Genomic DNA, 19147 nt, shown 5'->3' on the forward strand with positions numbered 1-19147 from the left:
AGAGAAGAGGAGGAAAGGAGGGAAAGATGGCAAAGATGATCCCCGTGGATCCCTCACTTACAGCGATCAAGGCCTCCCCCAGGCCGCAGTGCTCCGACACGAGCCCCGGGAGGCCGGTGATGGGCCTCCTCATGCCTCCCCCAGGCCGCAGCGCTCCAGTGCGGGCCCCTGGAGGCCAGTGATGGGCCTCTTCAGGCATCCCCCGGGCTGCAGTGCTCCAGCACGGGCTCTGGGAGGCTGGAGACAGGCCTCCCCCAGGCCGCAGCGCTTCGGCACGGGGAGTTGGGGGCAGGGCTTGCCGCCACCGCCTTTTGTGCCAGCCCCTGGGCTGCTGGAGCGGTGCTCCGGCCCCAAATGACCCCTGGCCCTGGGCAGATTGCTTGGCATGATTTCTAAATTAACCAAAGTAGAAGAACAGATGTCGTTCAAAGACATCGGGTAAAAATCTATCAAAGTGACTGGAGTTCCAGGAGGGAAGGTAACAGATCTTGGAAACTAAGCAGGGGTGAACACATGAAACTGTCAGCTAAGCTGCCATGAGTGTGGAGAGGCTTTCTAATTGCTTTGCATTCCTTCCCATGCGCTTAATTGCTTCAAAGCTGCAGTGCTTAACTGTCAAGGTTACTGGAGGAGATGGTGGTGTCTATCTTCCGTGGGAACTCCTTCGTTCCCAGCTTCGCAACCGTTAGAGTCCGCCAAACTCCCGTGCGCGGGAGTCCACCTATTTGGGTATTGCTGGGGGGGGGGGCGCAGACGAATGCCCTATATCCTATTAGGCGAACAGGTAGCCCGCCATTCCTAACAGAATGTCAGGACCCGCAGCAAAACAACGAAGTACACACTTCCAGGAAGGTTCAACTTTTATTGAAAAGCCATAGATGCAGTAACATGAACACTGTTAGGAATGCCTTACACTGAATCAGATTATTAGTCCATCAAAGTCAGTACTGTATACTGAGACCGGCAGCGGCTCTCCAGGGTCTCAGGCGGAGGTCTTTCACATCACCTCCTACCTGATCCTTTTAACTGGAGATGCCGGGGATTGAACCTGGGACCTTCTGCGTGCCGAGCGGATGCTCTGCCAGTGAGCCACAGCCCTTCCCAAAGGGTGGTCCTTGGATGAGAGACCGCCAAGGCAGACTCTGCAGAGGAAGGCAATGGCAAACCATCTCTGCTTCTTACTTGCCTTGAAAGCCCCTTGGTGGGGTCGCCGTAGCAAGCAACTTAGTGGCGCTTAAGTACAGGCATTCCAGAGACTAGCCTCTAAGAGCCCACCCCCCACTGGGAGCTTAGTCCAGGAGGAAACAACACTGTGTTCCAGTTCCTTCAAAATAGCCACAGAGTGGAGGCAAATTGCCAAAGCACTCCTGAGAGACACTTTTGGTATGTATGTAGTCGGCAGAGATAAGTGATTTACAGCCGGCATTCTGTCGAGAAGGACAAGCACGGCAGCTCAGCTTTTGCCAGCTTTCACATACCTCCTGGGGTGTTTTTTTTTCTTTCTAAAAAAAAAAAGGATTGGCAAACTTGCACATACCTTCTCCTAGCCGTGACCTTCAGATATCAGGCTAATAATTGGAAGCCAGCATTTTGATAAGATAATTTAGTGGGTTGTTTTGACTAAACCTGCAAAATAATAGGGCCCTGGTAACATCTTGCGCGCTCTCAGTTTGTTTGCCTTTGATGTGCTTTAGGAGGGATTGTCCTTGAAAACTTTTGAAAGCTCCAGAAAATGTAAAATCACACCCTGACTGGGTTGTGCTAAGTGTATCTATGAACATAAATAAATGACATAAATTTAAAAAACCAAGGGTTTTTGTTAAAAGAGAAGAGTCTTCTTGGCACAATTTAGTGCTGGGGCTGTTAATGTATAATCAACTTGTTTGCAACGAAAACCATCATTGGCCTCCTCCCCTTGAGCACAGTGATTCCCCCTTAAAATTGAACAAGATTACCCCATAACAAAATGCACATGTGAACCATATTCAAATGTCAAGGATAAGTAGGGATGCCTTCGGTGAGCCAAACTTTTGAGCCAACTCTATTAATCCTTGGGTCTCATGTGAATGTATCTGATTTATTTGTCTCTCCCCCCCCCCCCCCCCCCACTGCCTGGAGAAGAAGAGGAGATTGGATTTATACCCTGCCCTTCACCACCTGAAGGAGCAGCCTACAATCCCTTTCCCTAAGTGATGGGAGAGACTGGGATCCCCTTCCACACTCTACAAGCAGGTCGAAGGCAGAACTATATGCTACAATAAATGTGTATCTGTTACTGAAAACGGCAGTTGTGTGTTTAATTCCCCCCTCTATCATGTCGAGGGCAAGTTCATCCTGTCTTGACATGATGAAGGTTTATACTTTCCAGTATTCTGGGCCCCTTCCATGTGAGTTATATGGAGGGGGGACAGAGAATGAATCTTTCATCAGAACACCGTAAATCATCTTATATATTGGGGAGAGGCTAAAGATGATGCTGGCATGTAGTGTTTGTTTAATAGTAACGTGTTGTGCTGCTGCATGTGCTTTGAATGCCCTTTCCTTTCATGCCGTCAGTTTGTGAGGGAAGCAGACAGAAGTGAGCAGTGGAGAGCCTTAATAATTTCTCTTTTGGTACCCTAGGCTGCGGTCACACGGAACATTAGCCATGCGAGTCAGACGGAAGACATGCGGGTTTTCCGGGCGCGATCCCACCGGCACATCTGGGAAGTGTAGCACTCCCGTGGCTCAAACGAGGCTTCCTGCCGAAGCCACGCGGCAAAAAACTAGTACCTCCGAGGTACTAGTTTCCGGAAACCGCGGGGCAAGGGCGGGCGTCCACACTTCCCCCGAGAGGTTTCCTGCCCGTGTGACCGGGACCATTGTTGGGAAATCCTGCCAGTTCAGAAACAAGGGGCACTTTGGGGATTATGGTGCCTGAAATGAAGAGAAGAAGAAGAAGAGGAGATTGGATTTTATACCCCGCCCTTCACTTGGAGTCTCAGAGCGGCTTACAAACTCCTTCCCCTTCCCCTCCCCACAACAGACACCCTGGGATGTGGGTGGGGCTGAGAGAGCTCCAATAGGAACTGCTCTTTTTTCAAGAACAGCTCTTATGAGAACTACGGCTTGCCCAAGGTCATCCAGCAGGTGCAAGTGGAGGAGGAGTGGGGAATCAAACCCGGTTCTCCCACATTAGAGTCCGTGCACTTAGAAGAAGAAGAAGAGATTGGATTTTATACCCCGCCCTTCACTTGGAGTCTCAGAGCGGCTTACAAACTCCTTCCCCTTCCCCTCCCCACAGCAAACACCCTGTGAGGTGGGTGGGCCTGAGAGAGCTCCAAAAGGGACTGCTCTTTTTTCAAGAACAGCTCTTATCAGAACTACGGCTTGCCCAAGGTCATCCAGCAGGTGCAAGTGGAGGAGGAGTGGGGAATCAAACCCGGTTCTCCCACATTAGAGTCCGTGCACTTAGAAGAAGAAGAAGAGATTGGATTTTATAGCCCGCTCTTCACTCGGATGAGTAGCTTACAACTCCTTCCCCTTCCCCTCCCCACAACAGACACCCCCGTAGGTGGGGCTGAGAGAGCTCTCTTGAGAACTACCCTTGAGAGAACAGCTCTGAAAGAACTTATGACCAGTGTTCCCTCTAAGCTGAGTTAGTGTGAGCTAGCTCACTGTTTCTTAGCCTCCAGCTCCCACATTTTTGTCTTAGCTCAGGAAGGATGGCTCCAGAGCAAACTAATTCATGCAGTAGCCAAATCGCTCACTCACAGCTTTAATGCCAGTAGCTCACAAAGTAGAATTTTTGCTCACAAGACTCCACAGCTTAGAGGGAACATTGCTTATGACGGACCCAAGGTCTCACCAGCAGCTGCCTGGGGAGGAGTAAGGAATCAAACCTGGTTCCTCCAGATTAGAGTCCGCACTCCTAACCACTATACCAAACTGGTCCCATCTATTATCTTCTACAGGAGAATTATTCTGGAATAAGGGACACTTCTTTAGGATAAGACAAGCGGAGACCCGCAAGAAACTTGCAGGGAGGGGGCATTTCCCCCACCTTTGCTTCCCTCTCCTCCCTTCTCTGTCAAAGTTCCCTCCTGTCTTATCTATCAATCTTCCCTCACCTCCCCTTCTCCTCTCACTCACTGGCTGGCTATGGGGAGGCTGGCTGGGGGGGGGGGCGCGGGGGAGTATTCCCCACGGCTCACAAGCCACCAAGAGCACTGACCATCGAAAGCTCCTGCCCTGAAAATCCTGTTGGTCTCTGAGGTGCTACAGAACTGTTTTTCAGGCACTACTGGACTCAAATCTAACATTCCACACGAAAACCATTAAGCTACTCTTAAACTGGTTTTAGGTTTTGTAGTGTAAATACAGAGGAGGGGGGAAACCCCTCAGGTTCAGCCAATTAGCACTTCTGTTGGGAATAATTAGTGCTGTTGACTGACTGGCTGAAGAGAAAATCTGGCCCGTCCCCACTCCTGTGGAAATGCCCCCTCTAAGCTGAGCAAATATTCTACTTTGTGAGCTGCTGGCATTAAAGTTGTGAGCCAGCGATTTGGCTACGACATAAATTAGTTTGCTCTGGAGCCCTCCTTCCTGAGCGAAGACAAAAAATGTGTGAGCTGGAGGCTAAAAAACTGTGAGCGAGCTCACACTGACTCAGCTTAGAGGGAACACTGCTCCTGTGTATTTAGTATCAATATCCAACCCCCTGCACTCTGCAGGAGCATAGCTGAAAGATAGCCCTACATACCTACAACATACCCAAAAGATGGTCATCCAGCCTCCGCTTGGAAACGTCCAGCGAAGGAGCATCCACCACCTCCCGAGGCAGACTGTTCCACTGTTCAACCACTCTCACAGTTAGGAAGTTTCTCCTGATATTTAGCTGGTAACGACTCCCTCGTAATTTCCACCCATTAGATCTAGTCTTGCAATCCGGAGCAAGAGAGAATAGATCCGCTCCATCTTCTACATGACAGCCTTTCAGATATTTGAAGACTGCAATCATGTCCCCTCTAAGCCTTCTCTTTCCCAGGCTAAACACACCCAACTCTCTCAGCCTTTCCTCATAAGACTTGGATTCTAGCCCTCTCACCATCCTGGTTGCCCTCTTCTGGGCACGCTCGAGCTTGTCAACATCCTAAAATGTGGTGCCCAAAACTGGACACAGGACTCCAGGTGAGGCCTGACCATAGCAGAATAGAGCGGAACTACCACCTCCCGTGATCTGGACACAATGCTTCTGTTAATGCATCCTAAGATTGCGTTAGCTTTCTTCACAGCCACATCGCACTGCAGGCTCATGTTTAGCTTGTGTTCAACCAGAACACCCAGATCCCTTTCACATGTGCTGCTGTCAAGACAAGTCCCTCCCATTCTATATCTGTGCCTTTGATTTTTTGTACCTAAGTGTAGGACTTTGCACTTATCTCTATTGAAATTCATTTTATTTGTCTCAGCCCACTGTTCCAGCCTATCTAGATCATTTTGAATCCTGACTCTGTCTTCCTCTTTGTATGTATATGATTTTATACACTGGAATTTTAATTATATGAGTTAGTGTTTTAACATACATATTTATATGTGTATACTGTAAGCTGCCCTGAGCCTGCTTCAGCGGGGAGGTGCAGGATATAAATGTAATAAAATAATTAAATAAATAAATAAATTATCGCCCGCTATTGGCTACAGATCAAAATTGCTATTTAAGTGCAGGACACCATTAAAATAAAAGTTGGCACAACCACTAAAACAGGGGTGTCAAACATATGGCCCACGGGCCGGAAGCGGCCCATCCGGGGCTCTTATCCAGCCGGCAAGCAACTGGTCATTACCTTTATTGCCAGATGACAGAGCCTGGGCATTATGTCCCTGTAGACTGTCCCAGTGCTAATGAGTAATGGGCAATGAAAGTGGGAGGGTGGGCATCAGGGAGAGGGAACACTGTAAGAGTCTTAACGTTTTAAGCATGCTTGTATTTTGAGTCAAAAACAATATCGTTACTTGAGTTTGTCTGTGTCCTGTATAAAGTCACTGTCGCTGCTACCATCACCGGTACCCGGCATTACATTTTACAGCACTCCTGGCCCAGCCAGACAAAGGGACATTTATATCAGGTCCGGCCCTCGTAACAAATGAGCTCGACACCTCTGCACTAAAAGTAGCACCACCATATAGATGCCCTACCTGTAGTTGTAAAGCAGAAAGCCCTCAACAATCAGTATGTGGGCATCATCAGAGTTGGGCTCCTTCATGCTGGGTGAAACACTCACTCCGTGCGATCGGGCAAACTTCACGGGATTCTCGATCCATGCATGGACAGTGCTCACCATGGCTTCCATATCCAAGGACTCCAAAACTAGTTAGAAGAAAGGGAAAATACGGACACAGACCCAAGTCAGTCAAAAAAGAGATAACCCACGCAGAGAGTGTGAAAGTGTATGAACTTGTAATTATAGAAGTGTTAATTTTTTAAATTATTAAAATATTTAATAATGTTATAGTGATAAATAAAAAAAAATACTTAGGAAAATATACATTACTGCATCCTACAGCGAACACCGCTCTTACCATCCCATTGCTTAAAGCCGTCTTCCCCGACTTCTATTTGATCTTGTGGCTGAAATATAGTGAGCAATAAAACATTGCTGCAAACGCAGGGGTGATCAGTTTACCAACGACCCGATCACAGCCTGGACACTACGGTACAATATACACACAACGGAGGCAGTAGGTTTCCCCTTAGCATTAAAAAAAAAAAAAACCCAGCTGCAGAATACCACAACACCAAATCGCAAGTTTGTGACCCAATCCCCATTTTCTCCTCCCTGTCCCAAGACCAGTGAAACTTTCCTCTCTGACCCTCCACTGAACCATAATTTCCCAATTTCAAATAGCATCTATAGAGACTCATGGCTATATTAAGTATGGATACATTAGGGTTGCTATCTTCGGGTTGGGAAATACCTGGGTATTTGGGGTGGGTCGAGCCTGAGGAAGGTGGGGTTTGCAGAGAGGAGGGACTTCAATGAGCTATATTACCATACAGTCCACCTTCAAAGTGGCCATTTTCTCCAGGTGAATTGATCTGTCACCTGGAGATCAGTTGTAATAGCAGATCTCCAGCCACCACCTGAAGGTTGGCAAACCCTACGACACATGGTTCTAGCCTGCGGAGATATGATCACTAATAGTGTTGAGTGACAGCCACTCAATTAAATTTCAGGGCACAGAATTATGTGGAAACCACACAACCCCATTCTCTTAGCAGGCCTGGCCCAATAAGTGGTGGGACTGAGAGCTAAAATATTTTGACATTTATATACTGGATATTTCAGAACTCAAGATGACAATTATGGGGTTTCCAGGAGATCTCCTATACACTTACTGGCCAGGCCAGACCTGCTTAGTTTTATTAAGGCTGCAACCTCATGTGCCGTTGAACATACCATAGGATGGGACCTGAGGTCACATATAGGGTTGTCAACTAAGCACGAAAACAAACCGCCCTGGCTTGTTTTTGTGTCTGTGACAGCCCCGATGGGCAGACAGGAGCAGTTGTGAAACTTCTCAGGGCAGAAAGCTCATCGAGATCACTTCCAAATTTTATATTTGTGTTTGGTTTGAAAATCAATAAAGATTTTTTTATTTTTTTTAAAATGGCCTGCGAATTTAAAAAGCTGCTTGTCTCAGGTTTATGGGACTAATTCAAGAGCTGGAAAGCCTGCACAGGAATCACAGGAAGTTGAAGAAGTATTACGAACGCTTCGCCAATTGAAAGGTGTACAATAGAATGGCAAGAAGCCGGATTATCTCAGCATCTTCCAGTGTGGCTGGTCCCCTGGGTATGCTCCCTATTATACAGGCCCAAGGGGGGGGACCTGCTGCGAGGACTCATGAGGGAAGGTAAACCCACCCCACTGCCCACTCTTCCTCCTTTCTTGTCCTGCTTCTTTCAGGCCCTTTCCCAACCTACCCAATTGCATGGTTTTCCTCCCTTCTCCCCAACCCACCCAGTCACCTATATTTCCTCCCTCCCTGATTCACTCAGTCCTACATCCCCCATCCAGCCTTTCCAGCTGCCTGGTTCCCACACCCACCCCTATTTTTTTTTAAAAAAAATGCTTCTTTTCCCACAGCATCCTGGGTTGCTGAGCAACCCAAGGTGTCGGACATTTTTTTAAAACTATTTTTCCCCAGCAATTTATGTGTTCTGTCCCTTTAACAGAGGCTTAATGGGGGCGTTATTTACTAGGTGACGTTATTTACCTCCACGCCATAAAGACTTTTAAGCTATCCATTTCCACACCCGAAGCCTCCATTAAAGGGGCAGGATGTTTTGCCCCAGGCCTGTTGGCAACCTTAGAGCTATGCATCACTATTAGATATATGATTTTAGGGAAAGGAAACGTCTTGTTGAGAAGCTTTTGAGAGGGTTTTAACTGATCGTTAAACTGATCTTAAGCTACAAATGGCTATTTTTTTCATTAGTAAATTTCTTCTGTATAGGGAAATATACTATTCTTCCCATTCCTCTCTGGATAGGATTGTAAGGTAAAGGTAAAGGTTCCCTTGCTCGAAAGCCAGTTGAATCCATTTCAAAGCCGAAGAGCCAGCGCTGTCCGAAGACGTTTCCGTGGTCATGTGGCCAGCATGACTAAACACCAAGGCGCACGGAACGCTGTAACCTTCCCACCTAAGTGGTACCTATTTATCTACTTGCAATTTCTTGCTTTCGAATTGCTAGGTTGGCAGGAGCTGGAACTAGAGACGGGAGCTCACTCCGTCATGCGGCACCCGGGTCTCGAACTGCTGAACTACTGACCTTCCACAGCCTGCAGTTCAGCGTCTTAACCACTTGAGCCACCGCAGCTCCTGGATAGGATTGTACTAGTCCATAATTTACGTCCATAATTTACTAGATAGCAATTGCCTGTAATGTAATTCAGGAACAGTAGGCTACAATGGTGTACATACACAAAATGAGCTTTGGTGCCTTTAAGAGCAGTGCAAGTAAGGGATGCTCCACACCTGTTGCTTGTTATGTCACAATGCTGCAGGCTTTCTTCTACACAGCTCTTAAAGGAACATCTTGCCCTGGTCCTGTCTGTTCCATCTGGTCTTCTATAGAATGGATCATTGAGGCCATACAGATATATGCTAGTTTATGGTTGTGTGAGCCTAAGGACACTAACTTGGAAATATTTTCTACTGAAAATTAAGAGTATGTCCTACTGTATGGTGTAACTACAACATGTATGTTCTTCTAGCAATGGTATATAATAGGTGGTGTGGTGCAGTATTCTGAACCATGCCACATGTAAGAGTTCTTACATGTTGGGTACACATATGTACTCATGTGTGTGCATAAATCTTGCAGACAAATGTTACATAATATGCATGTAGGGGGACATGCAAGTGAGTCATGGATCTCCCACAATGCATTTGGGATTGCTGATTTTCAAATGTACATAACAGCTCTATGAATGAGAATCTCTAGTAAAAGGAAGTAGTTTTGGGAATAGTAGAAGTGTGTGTGTTTGTAAACGGCCTCTGCTGGGGGCAGAAGTGAAAAAAGCAGTTTCTACATATGCTTGCAACAACTTCCTTTCATTATGTTAAGTTGTGTTGTAGTTTATCAAACAAAAATAGAAGCAACACATTTCTGGCCCTGTGGAACAAACTATCCCCTAGAATTAGCTGGGTTGTTTTAAAACAGACAGAACACTGACTGCACATAGCAATAGCTGTCTATGCAGAAATATTGTGTTGTCAGATTGAGGGTTTTTTTCTTTTGACTATGAAGGCATGAAGTAGTAAATAAATGTATCTGGAAACTGCATTTTAAAAAGTTCTGAGATTACAATTCAATAGGGTTCCCAAGTCGGATCGGTGCCCCCAGTGTGCGTGCTTTGGGGGTGGGGTTCCCCCCGGGGCCTGATCTGCCCGCGGCGGGAACGGGCCTCTGGGGCGGGGGTTTGCCCGCCCCCCAGGGGGACTTGGCAAGCCTACAATTCAAAGGCAAAAATGTAGGAGAGCTTTAAAAATATGTTATAGGGGATACTTGAAGTAGCAACTCAGAGGAAGGGTAATAATATAACGGAAAAAAAGAAAGGATTTATATTCTTTAAAACAAGATCCATTATCAATTCTTGTTTAAATGCCAGCATGTCCTTCAGAATTAATTCATTTGTTATGCCAAATAATATATTTGACTGCACAAACTGGCCACATCCTGGGACATAGTTAGCAGCAATTTAAAGCCCATTGATTTTGTGTGTGTGTTTGTGTGTGTGTGTGTGTGTGTAAAGGTTTCCCCTGCTCGAAAGCCAGTCGAATCAGATTCTAGGGGGCAGTGCTGATCTCCGTTTCCAAGCCGAAGAGCCAGCGCTGTCCGAAGACGTTTTTGTGGTCATGTGGCCAGCATGACTAAACACCAAGGCGCACGGAACGCTGATACCTTCCCACCAAAGTGGCACCTATTTATCTACCTGCAATTTCTTGCTTTCAGACTGCTAGGTTGGCAGGAGCTGGGGCCAGAGATGGGAGCTCACTCCATCACGTGGCACTAGGGTCTCAAACTGCTGAACTCCAGGCTGCAGCTCAACATCTTAACCTCTGAGCCACCATGGCCTGTGTGTGTGTGTGTGGATTAAGTGTGTGTGTATGTGTATGATAGTCCACTTAAAGGACATGTTTAATTAGTACATGAAGCACTGTTTATATACTGTAGATTTCAAAGTCTGCTGGGGGGGGGGATTTCTCAGTGGGAAGATTACTAATGGAAGAAAATGTTCCTGAACATTTGTTTCCTGGTTTTTCCCTGTAATGTACAGAAATGGGACTCTGGATATGTTTTAAGCACAACCTCTGTGCATGTTGGAGCTGTGGTGGCTCAAGTGGTTAAGACGCTGAACTGCAGGCTGTGGAAGGTCAGTAGTTCAGCAGTTCGAGACCCTGGTGCCGCATGGTGGAGTGAGCTCCCATCTCTAGTTCCAGCTCCTGCCAACCTAGCAGTTCGAAAGCAAGAAATCGCAAGTAGATACATAGGTACCCCTTCGGTGGGAAGGTAACAGCGTTCCGTGCGCCTTGGTGTTTAGTCATGCCGGCCACATGACCATGGAAGCGTCTTCGGACAGCGCTGGCTCTTCGGCTTTGAAACGGAGATGAGCACCGCAACCCTAGAGTCGGACTCGACTGGCTTTCGAGCAAGGGAAACCTTTACCTTTTACTGTGCATGCTGGAAGCAAGGGAGATCCAAATGGAGACACAGATTAACAAAGTATGTGTCTTAGAACATGACTCAGAAACCTCTGGAACATGTAGCAGTTTCTTGGTAGCCACAGAAAGGGTTATTGGAAAAGGAAGTTTGAAAACCATTGCTTGATATACTGCTAGTGTCCATGGCAGCGACTGTAGGAGCGCACTCAAAATCAATTTAAAGCAGATTAATTGCCCTTTAATGCCTAATTTATTGTTTTCACAACAGAGTGGTTAAAGAATGTTAAAGGTGTTTCCCCCATCCTTACATTTTCAAGATGTTTGGATGGACTATATATTAATCCATGTTAGGTATTGTTGCAATCACAAAATGAAGGAATAGTTATTCCAGGTTAGCTAATCTGGAGCAAAACAGTATGTGTGTGGATATCTATATCTATCTAGATAGATAGCAACACACACATGCACCTTGAACAATTTCTTATAATAAATCACTTCTTGTACTTGACAAAATAAATTTATGCCAACACACACATCCATGCACAAAAGTGGGGCATATACATGCATACCTGGTTTGTGCTAACAAAGCAATGCTCTCGGACTCTTTAGGATGCGTACTGCCCATTTAAATCACTGCAAGAACAATATGCTTTAAAAAAATAAGTTAAACAGGAATAATTATGCTTACCTTGAAAAAGTCATCTTGATGGACAACGCAACAGTTTGGAAGTGCTTTGATAAGTCTATTGGTCAGAGTGGTTTTCCCACCATTGGTCACGCTACATAAGAAAAGAATTTGGAGCAGAATTGCAGAAGACAACATTAGAACGATAAAGGGGGCTGAGAGGAGTTCAATGAACACATGCCACCTTTGTGCATAGTCAACATGTCAAATGTTAATAACTGAAAAGAAGGTGAACTTTCTTCAGCATTCAATGCATCTTGACTGAAAAGATCTGGAGGAGGGTTAAGGAGGAGAGTCCATCTTTAAACAAATCCACAGATAATAAGACAGATCTCGGTAGATGTCCTAAGCTTAGAGCCCCAAATTCTGTCAAATATCGCTTGCAACCCATGTCCTATTTATCGCTGCTTGATACTCACAAGTTTAGGAAAACCTTCACATTAGCCAGATGTGAGGCTTTCCCAAGCTTATACCTTGAATAAAACTTTGTTAGACTTAAAGGTGCCACTGGACTAAAACTTTGTTCTGCTGCTTTAGACCAACATGGCTACCCACCTGAATCTTTCCCATTATATGCAGATAAAAGATAGTCTCTGCCTACATACTTCTATTGTAAATAGTTACTGCTTTTATCTTGTATGCATTTCACTTCTGCACTGAAATACGTTTTACATTTTCATAGCCTTCTGGTCACACTGATTGTACTTTTTTTCTCTACATGCATAGAAACTATTGAGCACATGATGCTCAGATGTAACTGGTATAACAAGATCCATGACAAATATATTACTCCTCTTATAACAGATATGGTAGGACAATCAGGTGCTGAGCAGTGTAACCGATTGTTAATTGATGGGAACTGGACAATTACCGAAACTGTGGCAAAATTTTGGGTAGCATGCTACTGCATCCGAAATACAGGAATTGACCCCTGATAATAGTTGCCTAATAGTCTCTGTTTTATGTTCTTCTTTTACTTTATTACGCTCAACTGTATTTTTATAAAGTTTTATTTTACTGTCCTAAATTCAGTTATATGAATGTTATGAGTCTGCAGCCTTTAAAAAAATAAAATCTAGTTTATTGGGATCAGAGCTACAAACTCTTTATAGCCTGGCTAACAGAACCTGTTCTCCCTTAAATCCGGGGATTATTCCTAATGCAAATCTTCCAGCAGTATACCTCTATCAACTCATAGCTCCAAATTTGCGTAGAGCCATATCTTTGGCTAGATTTAATGTTCTTCCTTCAGCTATCTTATCTGGCAGATTCCAAGGGATTCCCTATCCTAGCAGGGGCTGTCCTTGTATGAAGGACTGTGTTGAAACTGTTGCCCATGTCCTCCTCCAGTGCCCTCTCTATTTGGCGTCCCGTCGGGATCTTCTATATCCCATATTAAGCCAATTTTTAGAGACCCCTGATGATTTTAAACTCCTTTTCTTGCTCAATAATCCAGACACAGAAATAACTGAAATAGTAGCAAAGTTTCTCTTCAGTGCCACGGTTGGCCTGATAAGTGATATTATGAATTAGGTTTTATTATGATGTTACTCTGTGATGTTACTCTGCAATTTTAATTTTACTCTGCATGATTTCGTATTTAGATTACTGTATCTTTATTTATATGCCAATAAAAGGCTTTGGATTTGGAATGTTATCAATGTTATATTTAAGCATGTGTGTTCTATGGCTTGTTGCCGTAATAAATGCCTGACTGACTGACAGATAATAATGGGAATTCCAGTGTTCCTGCTTTTCCATCCCACTTTAATGGGATCAAGAGGGTCCATTTTGGGGGTTGTACCTTAAACTATTAGAATTGTACCAATTTTGTTATTTGCGATGAGATACAGAAAATCAGTGTGATTTGGCTGATTGCCTTCTTTTCTGGCAGGTCCTCAAAAAGTGACATGACAGGCAGCAATCCAACAGGGACTGAGGGAAAAAGCTGCCCCTTGTTGAATTTCTGCCTGCTGTGGAGCTGCTGAAGATGCAGGGACCCGGTCAACTCAAAAGGGGGAGTTCTAGACAAGTACTGGAATTATGCACTTTATGTTGATTTCCCTAGCTTGTACATTTAATCTTATCAAGGTTAGTACTTTCTAAGCCAGTTTGGTGTAGTGGTTAAGTGTGCAGACTCTAATCTGGGAGAACTGGGTTTGATTCCCCACTCCTCCACTTGCACCTGCTGATGTGACCTTGGGTCAGTCAGAAGCTCTGGCACAGCTGTCCTTGAAAAAGAGCAGTTTCTGTCAGAGTTCTCTCAGCCCCACCCACCTCACAGGGTGTCTCTTGTGGGGAGGGGAAGGGAAAGGAGTTTGTAAGCCGCTCTGAGACTCCAAGTGAAGGGCGGGGTATAAATCCAATCTCTTCTCTTCTTCTTCTTCTTCTAATCTGACAAGCAGCGACTTTCAAGGGGTTTGATGGGGTTACCTGAACATGTGCAGTTCAGGCAAAAAACACAACAACCCCAAACAAGTGGAGCTTTTGCTCAGCAGGGAAAGGGGAAGAGAGTGGTGCAGCACTTACTGAATTCCTGCCGGTCGGTCGCACAGCCCGTGAAGGACAGAGGGTCAAGTGTCCACCTTCAGCTAAAAGGGAACTGAAATACAGAAAATCCACCTCCCTTTCTCTTTAGAAACTCAGGCTTAATATCTTGGAGTCTCCTAATTATGACTCTTGTAAAACAAGTGGGGGGTATACTCCAACCACAAAATGTCTTTCCCCCTTAGCTAAAATCAACCCTGCGAGGTAGGGCAGGCAGACAAAGTGATTTGGAGTTGTCAGGTCCTCCCTGGCCATCAGTGGGGGAAGTTGCCCGATCCAGGTTGGGAAACTCCTTGAGATCTGGGGGTGGAGCCTGAGGGCAGGGACCTCAGTGGGGGCGCAATGCCATAGAGTCCACCCTCCAAAGCATCCTTTTTTCTCCAGGGGAATCAATTTGTGTAGTCTGGAGATAAACTGTAATTCCAGGGGATCCCCAGGTCTCACCTGGAGGCTGGCATCCCTAAATTGGCTCAAGCCTGCTGGGTCGTCCCCCCCCCGCCACCAGTGACCCTGGTCACACTACTGACTGTCAGTATGTAACTCTTAAATGGCACAAGTCCAATCTTTTAAGGCTACTCTGGACTGGGAAGAAGCCCCACTGGAACTCCACTGGGGTTTCCTTCCAAGTAAACATCGGCGAGCTTATTCTGCACAGCTCTGCACGCTTCTATAAGAGCAAGCCCCACTAGAACTCAAGCCAGATTGGCCAAATAGGTACCACATTCGGGTTACCATATTTTGAAAAGCAAAAAAACAAAAACAAAAGAGGACCTACTTCCCAACTAACTACTTCGAACAAGTGATCCCTATTGACACATCTCATTTTAAATACCCCTGCTATCGAAGCTGGGATAACTGCTACTAACTGGGGATACTCCAAATGCTCCCTCTAAGTCGTGGAGTCTTGTGAGCAAAAATTCTACTTTGTGAGCGACCAGCATTAAAGCGGTGAGTGCGCGATTTGGCTCCTTCATAAATAAGTTTGCCTCTGGAGCCCTCCTTCCTGAGCTGAGAGAAAAATCAGTGAGCCATAGGCTAAAAAACTGTGAGCTCGCTCACACTCACTCAGCTTAGAGGGAACACTGGCACAGGATGGCTCTCTTGAAGTATCTGAAGGGCTGTCAGGGTGGGAAGGTACCGGCTGGATATTAGGAAAAACTTTTTCACGGTAAGAATTGTGCAAAAGTGGAATCAGTTGCCTCGGGAGGTGGTGAGCAAAGGTCCCTGAGCTGTGGAGTCTTGTGAGCACAAATTCTACTTTTGTGAGCAACTGGCATTACAGTTGTGAGTGAGTAATTTGGCTACTACATAAATTAGTTTGCTCTGGAGCCCTCCCTTCCTGAGCTGAGACAAAACAATGTCTGAGCCGGAGGCTAAAAAAACCTGTGAGCTAGCTCGCACAGTAACCCTGCTAGAGGGAACACTGCTCCTAAACTGCCAACCCAGAAAGAGGACATTTTCATCAGTTTATTTCTTTTTTTTTTAAAGAGCCCCCCCCCCCCATGGACGGACAAACAAAAAAAGAGGACATTTGGCAACGATTCCATAGTCTGCTGCCAAAGCGCGGGAGAGGACGCCTCGGATGACAACACAAGGAAAGGGCGGAGCAGCGAGGACTTTTGAATTGCCCGCCGATTCTCCCCCCCCCCCCCCCCACACCCCCCCCCCCCCCGCCAAATGCTGGGTTTATGATTGGATGGCGGAGCGGAGCAAATGAATGGGCGGGGATTTCGTGACGTTTACCGTTCCCTTCGGTTGATTCGTTCGTGCGCGCGCGGGCGGGCGATCTGTTGGTCCCGCGTTGTCCGTTATTTTTTAATCCTGGTGTGTGTTTTTTATGGCGCCCGCGCGCGCGGTCGGGGAGAAAGTGGGGGGAAGGCGGGAATTTCCCTGAGGGGATTTGTTTTTGTTCCCTGTGAGGGGAAGGCGGGAGAGACGTTGGGTGACAAAAGGAAGCATTTCTCTCCCCCCCCCACCTTTCCCCACACCGAACTTTTAAACTCACGTAGCAATAATCAATTGCTCTTTATTCCTGCTTTTCCAGAACAAAAATGACTCCATGAGCTAAGAAGAGTTAAAAAAAAAAACAACTCGCCCCTGGAGTCAGTGTTTCCCTCTAAGCTGAGCGAGTGTGAGCTAGCTCACAGTTTTTTAGCCTCTGGCTCACACATTTTTGTCTCAGCTCAAGAAAGAGGGCTCCAGAACAGTGTTCCCTCTAAGCTGAGTTAGTATGAGCTAGCTCACCGTTTTTTAGCCTCTGGCTCACAGATTCTTGTCTTAGCTCAGTAAGGATGGCTCCAGAGCAAACTAATGTATACAGTAGCCAAATCGCTCCCTCACAACTTTAATGCCAGCAGCTCACAAAGTAGAAATTTTGCTCACAAGACTCCAGAGCTTAGAGGGAGCATTGCCTGGAGTTCCCTGAGTTGGATCCTGAGAGACAGAACAGGGTCGTAGGAAACTTTAAAAGCAGCCGTGAAATCTGTTGGAAGTGAAGCCCAACGTGTCCTCTTTCACCAATGCAAAAGAGGGGGGGGGGGACTGTTGAAAAAAAGACAGGTGGCAGCATTTTGATTCCCTAAAGTGCCTTTGCATGTATGTGCTTTGGGATCAGGTGGTGCAAGGCTGTGGAGCAGGAGGCAGCCTGGAATTGCAAACAAAAGTTTAATTCTGGGGATAACCTCTCTCTGTGCAGGCTCACTTCTTCAGAGACATGCATGCAGGAGAAAGCATATACCCAGAATTAAACTTTTGTTGGCCTGAAAGGTGCCACTGGACTCAGACTTCCTTCTCTTGCAGGAGACCAACATGGCTATCCACCCGAATCTTTCTTGAAATGCAAAGTTCTCTTTTCTGTTTTATGGAGGGAAGAGGTTCACAGAACCTGGGTTAAACATCTTTATCATTTTGGATGCGGTGCCCAGCCACGGTCAGTTTGCCGTGGTGTGACAAAACTGCAATCCTGCTTCAGACGACAGAGTCTCAGATTCTGGCTTGATCAGTGGCCCGTCACAAACCATATTTCTAAGCTTGGGTTTGGTGTCACATCTGAACAACTATGTCCTTTAGGTCGTACTCTAGAAGGGAGTGAAGTACAGAACACTATAGCTCAGCTTGCCTATCTGCTGTCCACTTTTGCTCTTTGCAAATGAAATATCTGCTCTTTTTAGATCGCCATGTCTTTAGAGAAAGCAGTACCTTTTAGGATAGAATAACACTATCAGGGATCCTTGTAAACGCCCTCTTACGAGTTAAATTTCAAAATGACAATCCTGCCTTTTCCCTGGTTTAGTGGAAAGTTCAGCATTTAAACAGTTTTAGGCTTTAAACATTACAGACAAGTGGTTGGGCAGTCCTATAATACCCTGGTTATGGCTCTCTTCCATGTTTGGAAGTATAATGCCATATTCTATAATCCTCTCCCCTTTCCCCATTCAACAGTGGCGGTCATTTACTTGGAATTTCATTCCCTCTGTGCCAAAACTTTTTAAAGGTTAATTTTAAAGGTTAATTCTGTCACTTTTGTAACACTGGCATGCAATTTCAGGTTGTTTTATGAAGCGCTTCCCCGTATCATAAAATTGTGGTTGATAGCACCCCTTTCCAAGATCAAAAAACTACCTAAAGATATTTCTGTGAAGTGATGAAACTACTCTTAATCCGACCCACTGGTTTGCTGTATCAAAATGCAGATTTATTAGAGAGTGATTTAAAAAAACAACACTATTATCCATTTTTTAAGTCTGCGTTTAGCTACTGAGTAAATGTATAGTTCACACATTTCTGTAAACTATAAGGTGGCTAACAAAAATATCAAAAAAGATTGGTTTTACAGAGCCTGAGATGGTATGTTAAAAAAAAGACAGGATGCCCCGGTGAATGCTATTTTCTATTGGAAGTTCACCTTTTTTTCAATTAATGTCCAAATACGTTTCAAATGCTGGGAGCATGCAAGGGTAACAAAAAAAAAGACAAAACAGCAAGAAAGAAATGTAGCAACTTACCCTCCTATTCCAATGATGTATTTCATCTTCCTGTTTCTTCTTTGGGTAGGAATGCAGAAATAAAGGTGGGAAGAGGGTAATGCAAGAGAGCAAAGATCTTCTGCTCTGCCTTTTGCTTTGCTTGAACTATTTCATTCAGGAAAAAGGCTTGTGTAGCTGTCGTTTATATACCAGAGCAGTCGTGGCCTCTCCCCTTTCTCTCTCCTCTTCCCCGCCCCATGGAGGAAATGGAAAAGCACTCCCTGTGATCATGAGCCTCAGAGGCCCTCTGAGCCAATCTTGAGCATAGTGTGACCGGCCATGCGCAGTGTGCCTGCACCTGTTAAACACTTCTCACACATCCTCTCTTGCTTCTGGCTGGCCTTGGTGACTCAGTTTATAAATAGCTTTTTTGGCTGCCGTTCCCTTTTGCCTAAATTAGTAATGAGAAAAGTGGAAATGTCACCCTCTTTTATTACATTTTCAGAGTACCATGCTGGAGAACAGGAAACTCTCCTACATAGCCTTAGTATAGTCTAGTGGTAACTGTTTTATTCCATCTTTGATAATTGAACTCAAGTTGGCTTCTGTAAGCTTCCCTGAAGGCCCAAGGATTCACCTACTTAGTTTAAGCAAGATGACTGTATCACATGCCATCCAACCAGACCCTGAACTATTTTTTAATTTCTGCAAAGTCCTTAGAAAATATTCTACAGATGAA

The 19147-nt window shown here is 45.5% G+C and overlaps 1 protein-coding gene across 2 annotated transcripts in view; it reads right to left on the minus strand.

Annotated features, from left to right (window-relative positions):
• The window catches only part of NMRK2 (nicotinamide riboside kinase 2), a 22077-nt gene extending 3481 nt beyond the window's left edge, over positions 1–18596 (minus strand). For both annotated transcript variants that reach the window (XM_015407056.1, XM_015407055.1), the window contains exons 1-4: positions 18448–18596; positions 11900–11990; positions 6562–6610; positions 6178–6349 (exon numbers count right to left, since the gene is read on the minus strand). In XM_015407056.1, coding sequence (XP_015262542.1) covers positions 6178–6349; positions 6562–6610; positions 11900–11990; positions 18448–18473 — 338 coding nt within the window. In that variant the 5' untranslated portion in view covers positions 18474–18596. The remainder of the gene's footprint in view (positions 1–6177; positions 6350–6561; positions 6611–11899; positions 11991–18447) is intronic.
• Positions 18597–19147: the final 551 nt, after the last annotated feature.

Source organism: Gekko japonicus, unplaced genomic scaffold (assembly GCF_001447785.1).
Source record: "Gekko japonicus isolate JY-2015 unplaced genomic scaffold, Gekko_japonicus_V1.1 scaffold2133, whole genome shotgun sequence".
Taxonomy (NCBI): Eukaryota; Metazoa; Chordata; class Lepidosauria; order Squamata; family Gekkonidae; genus Gekko; species Gekko japonicus.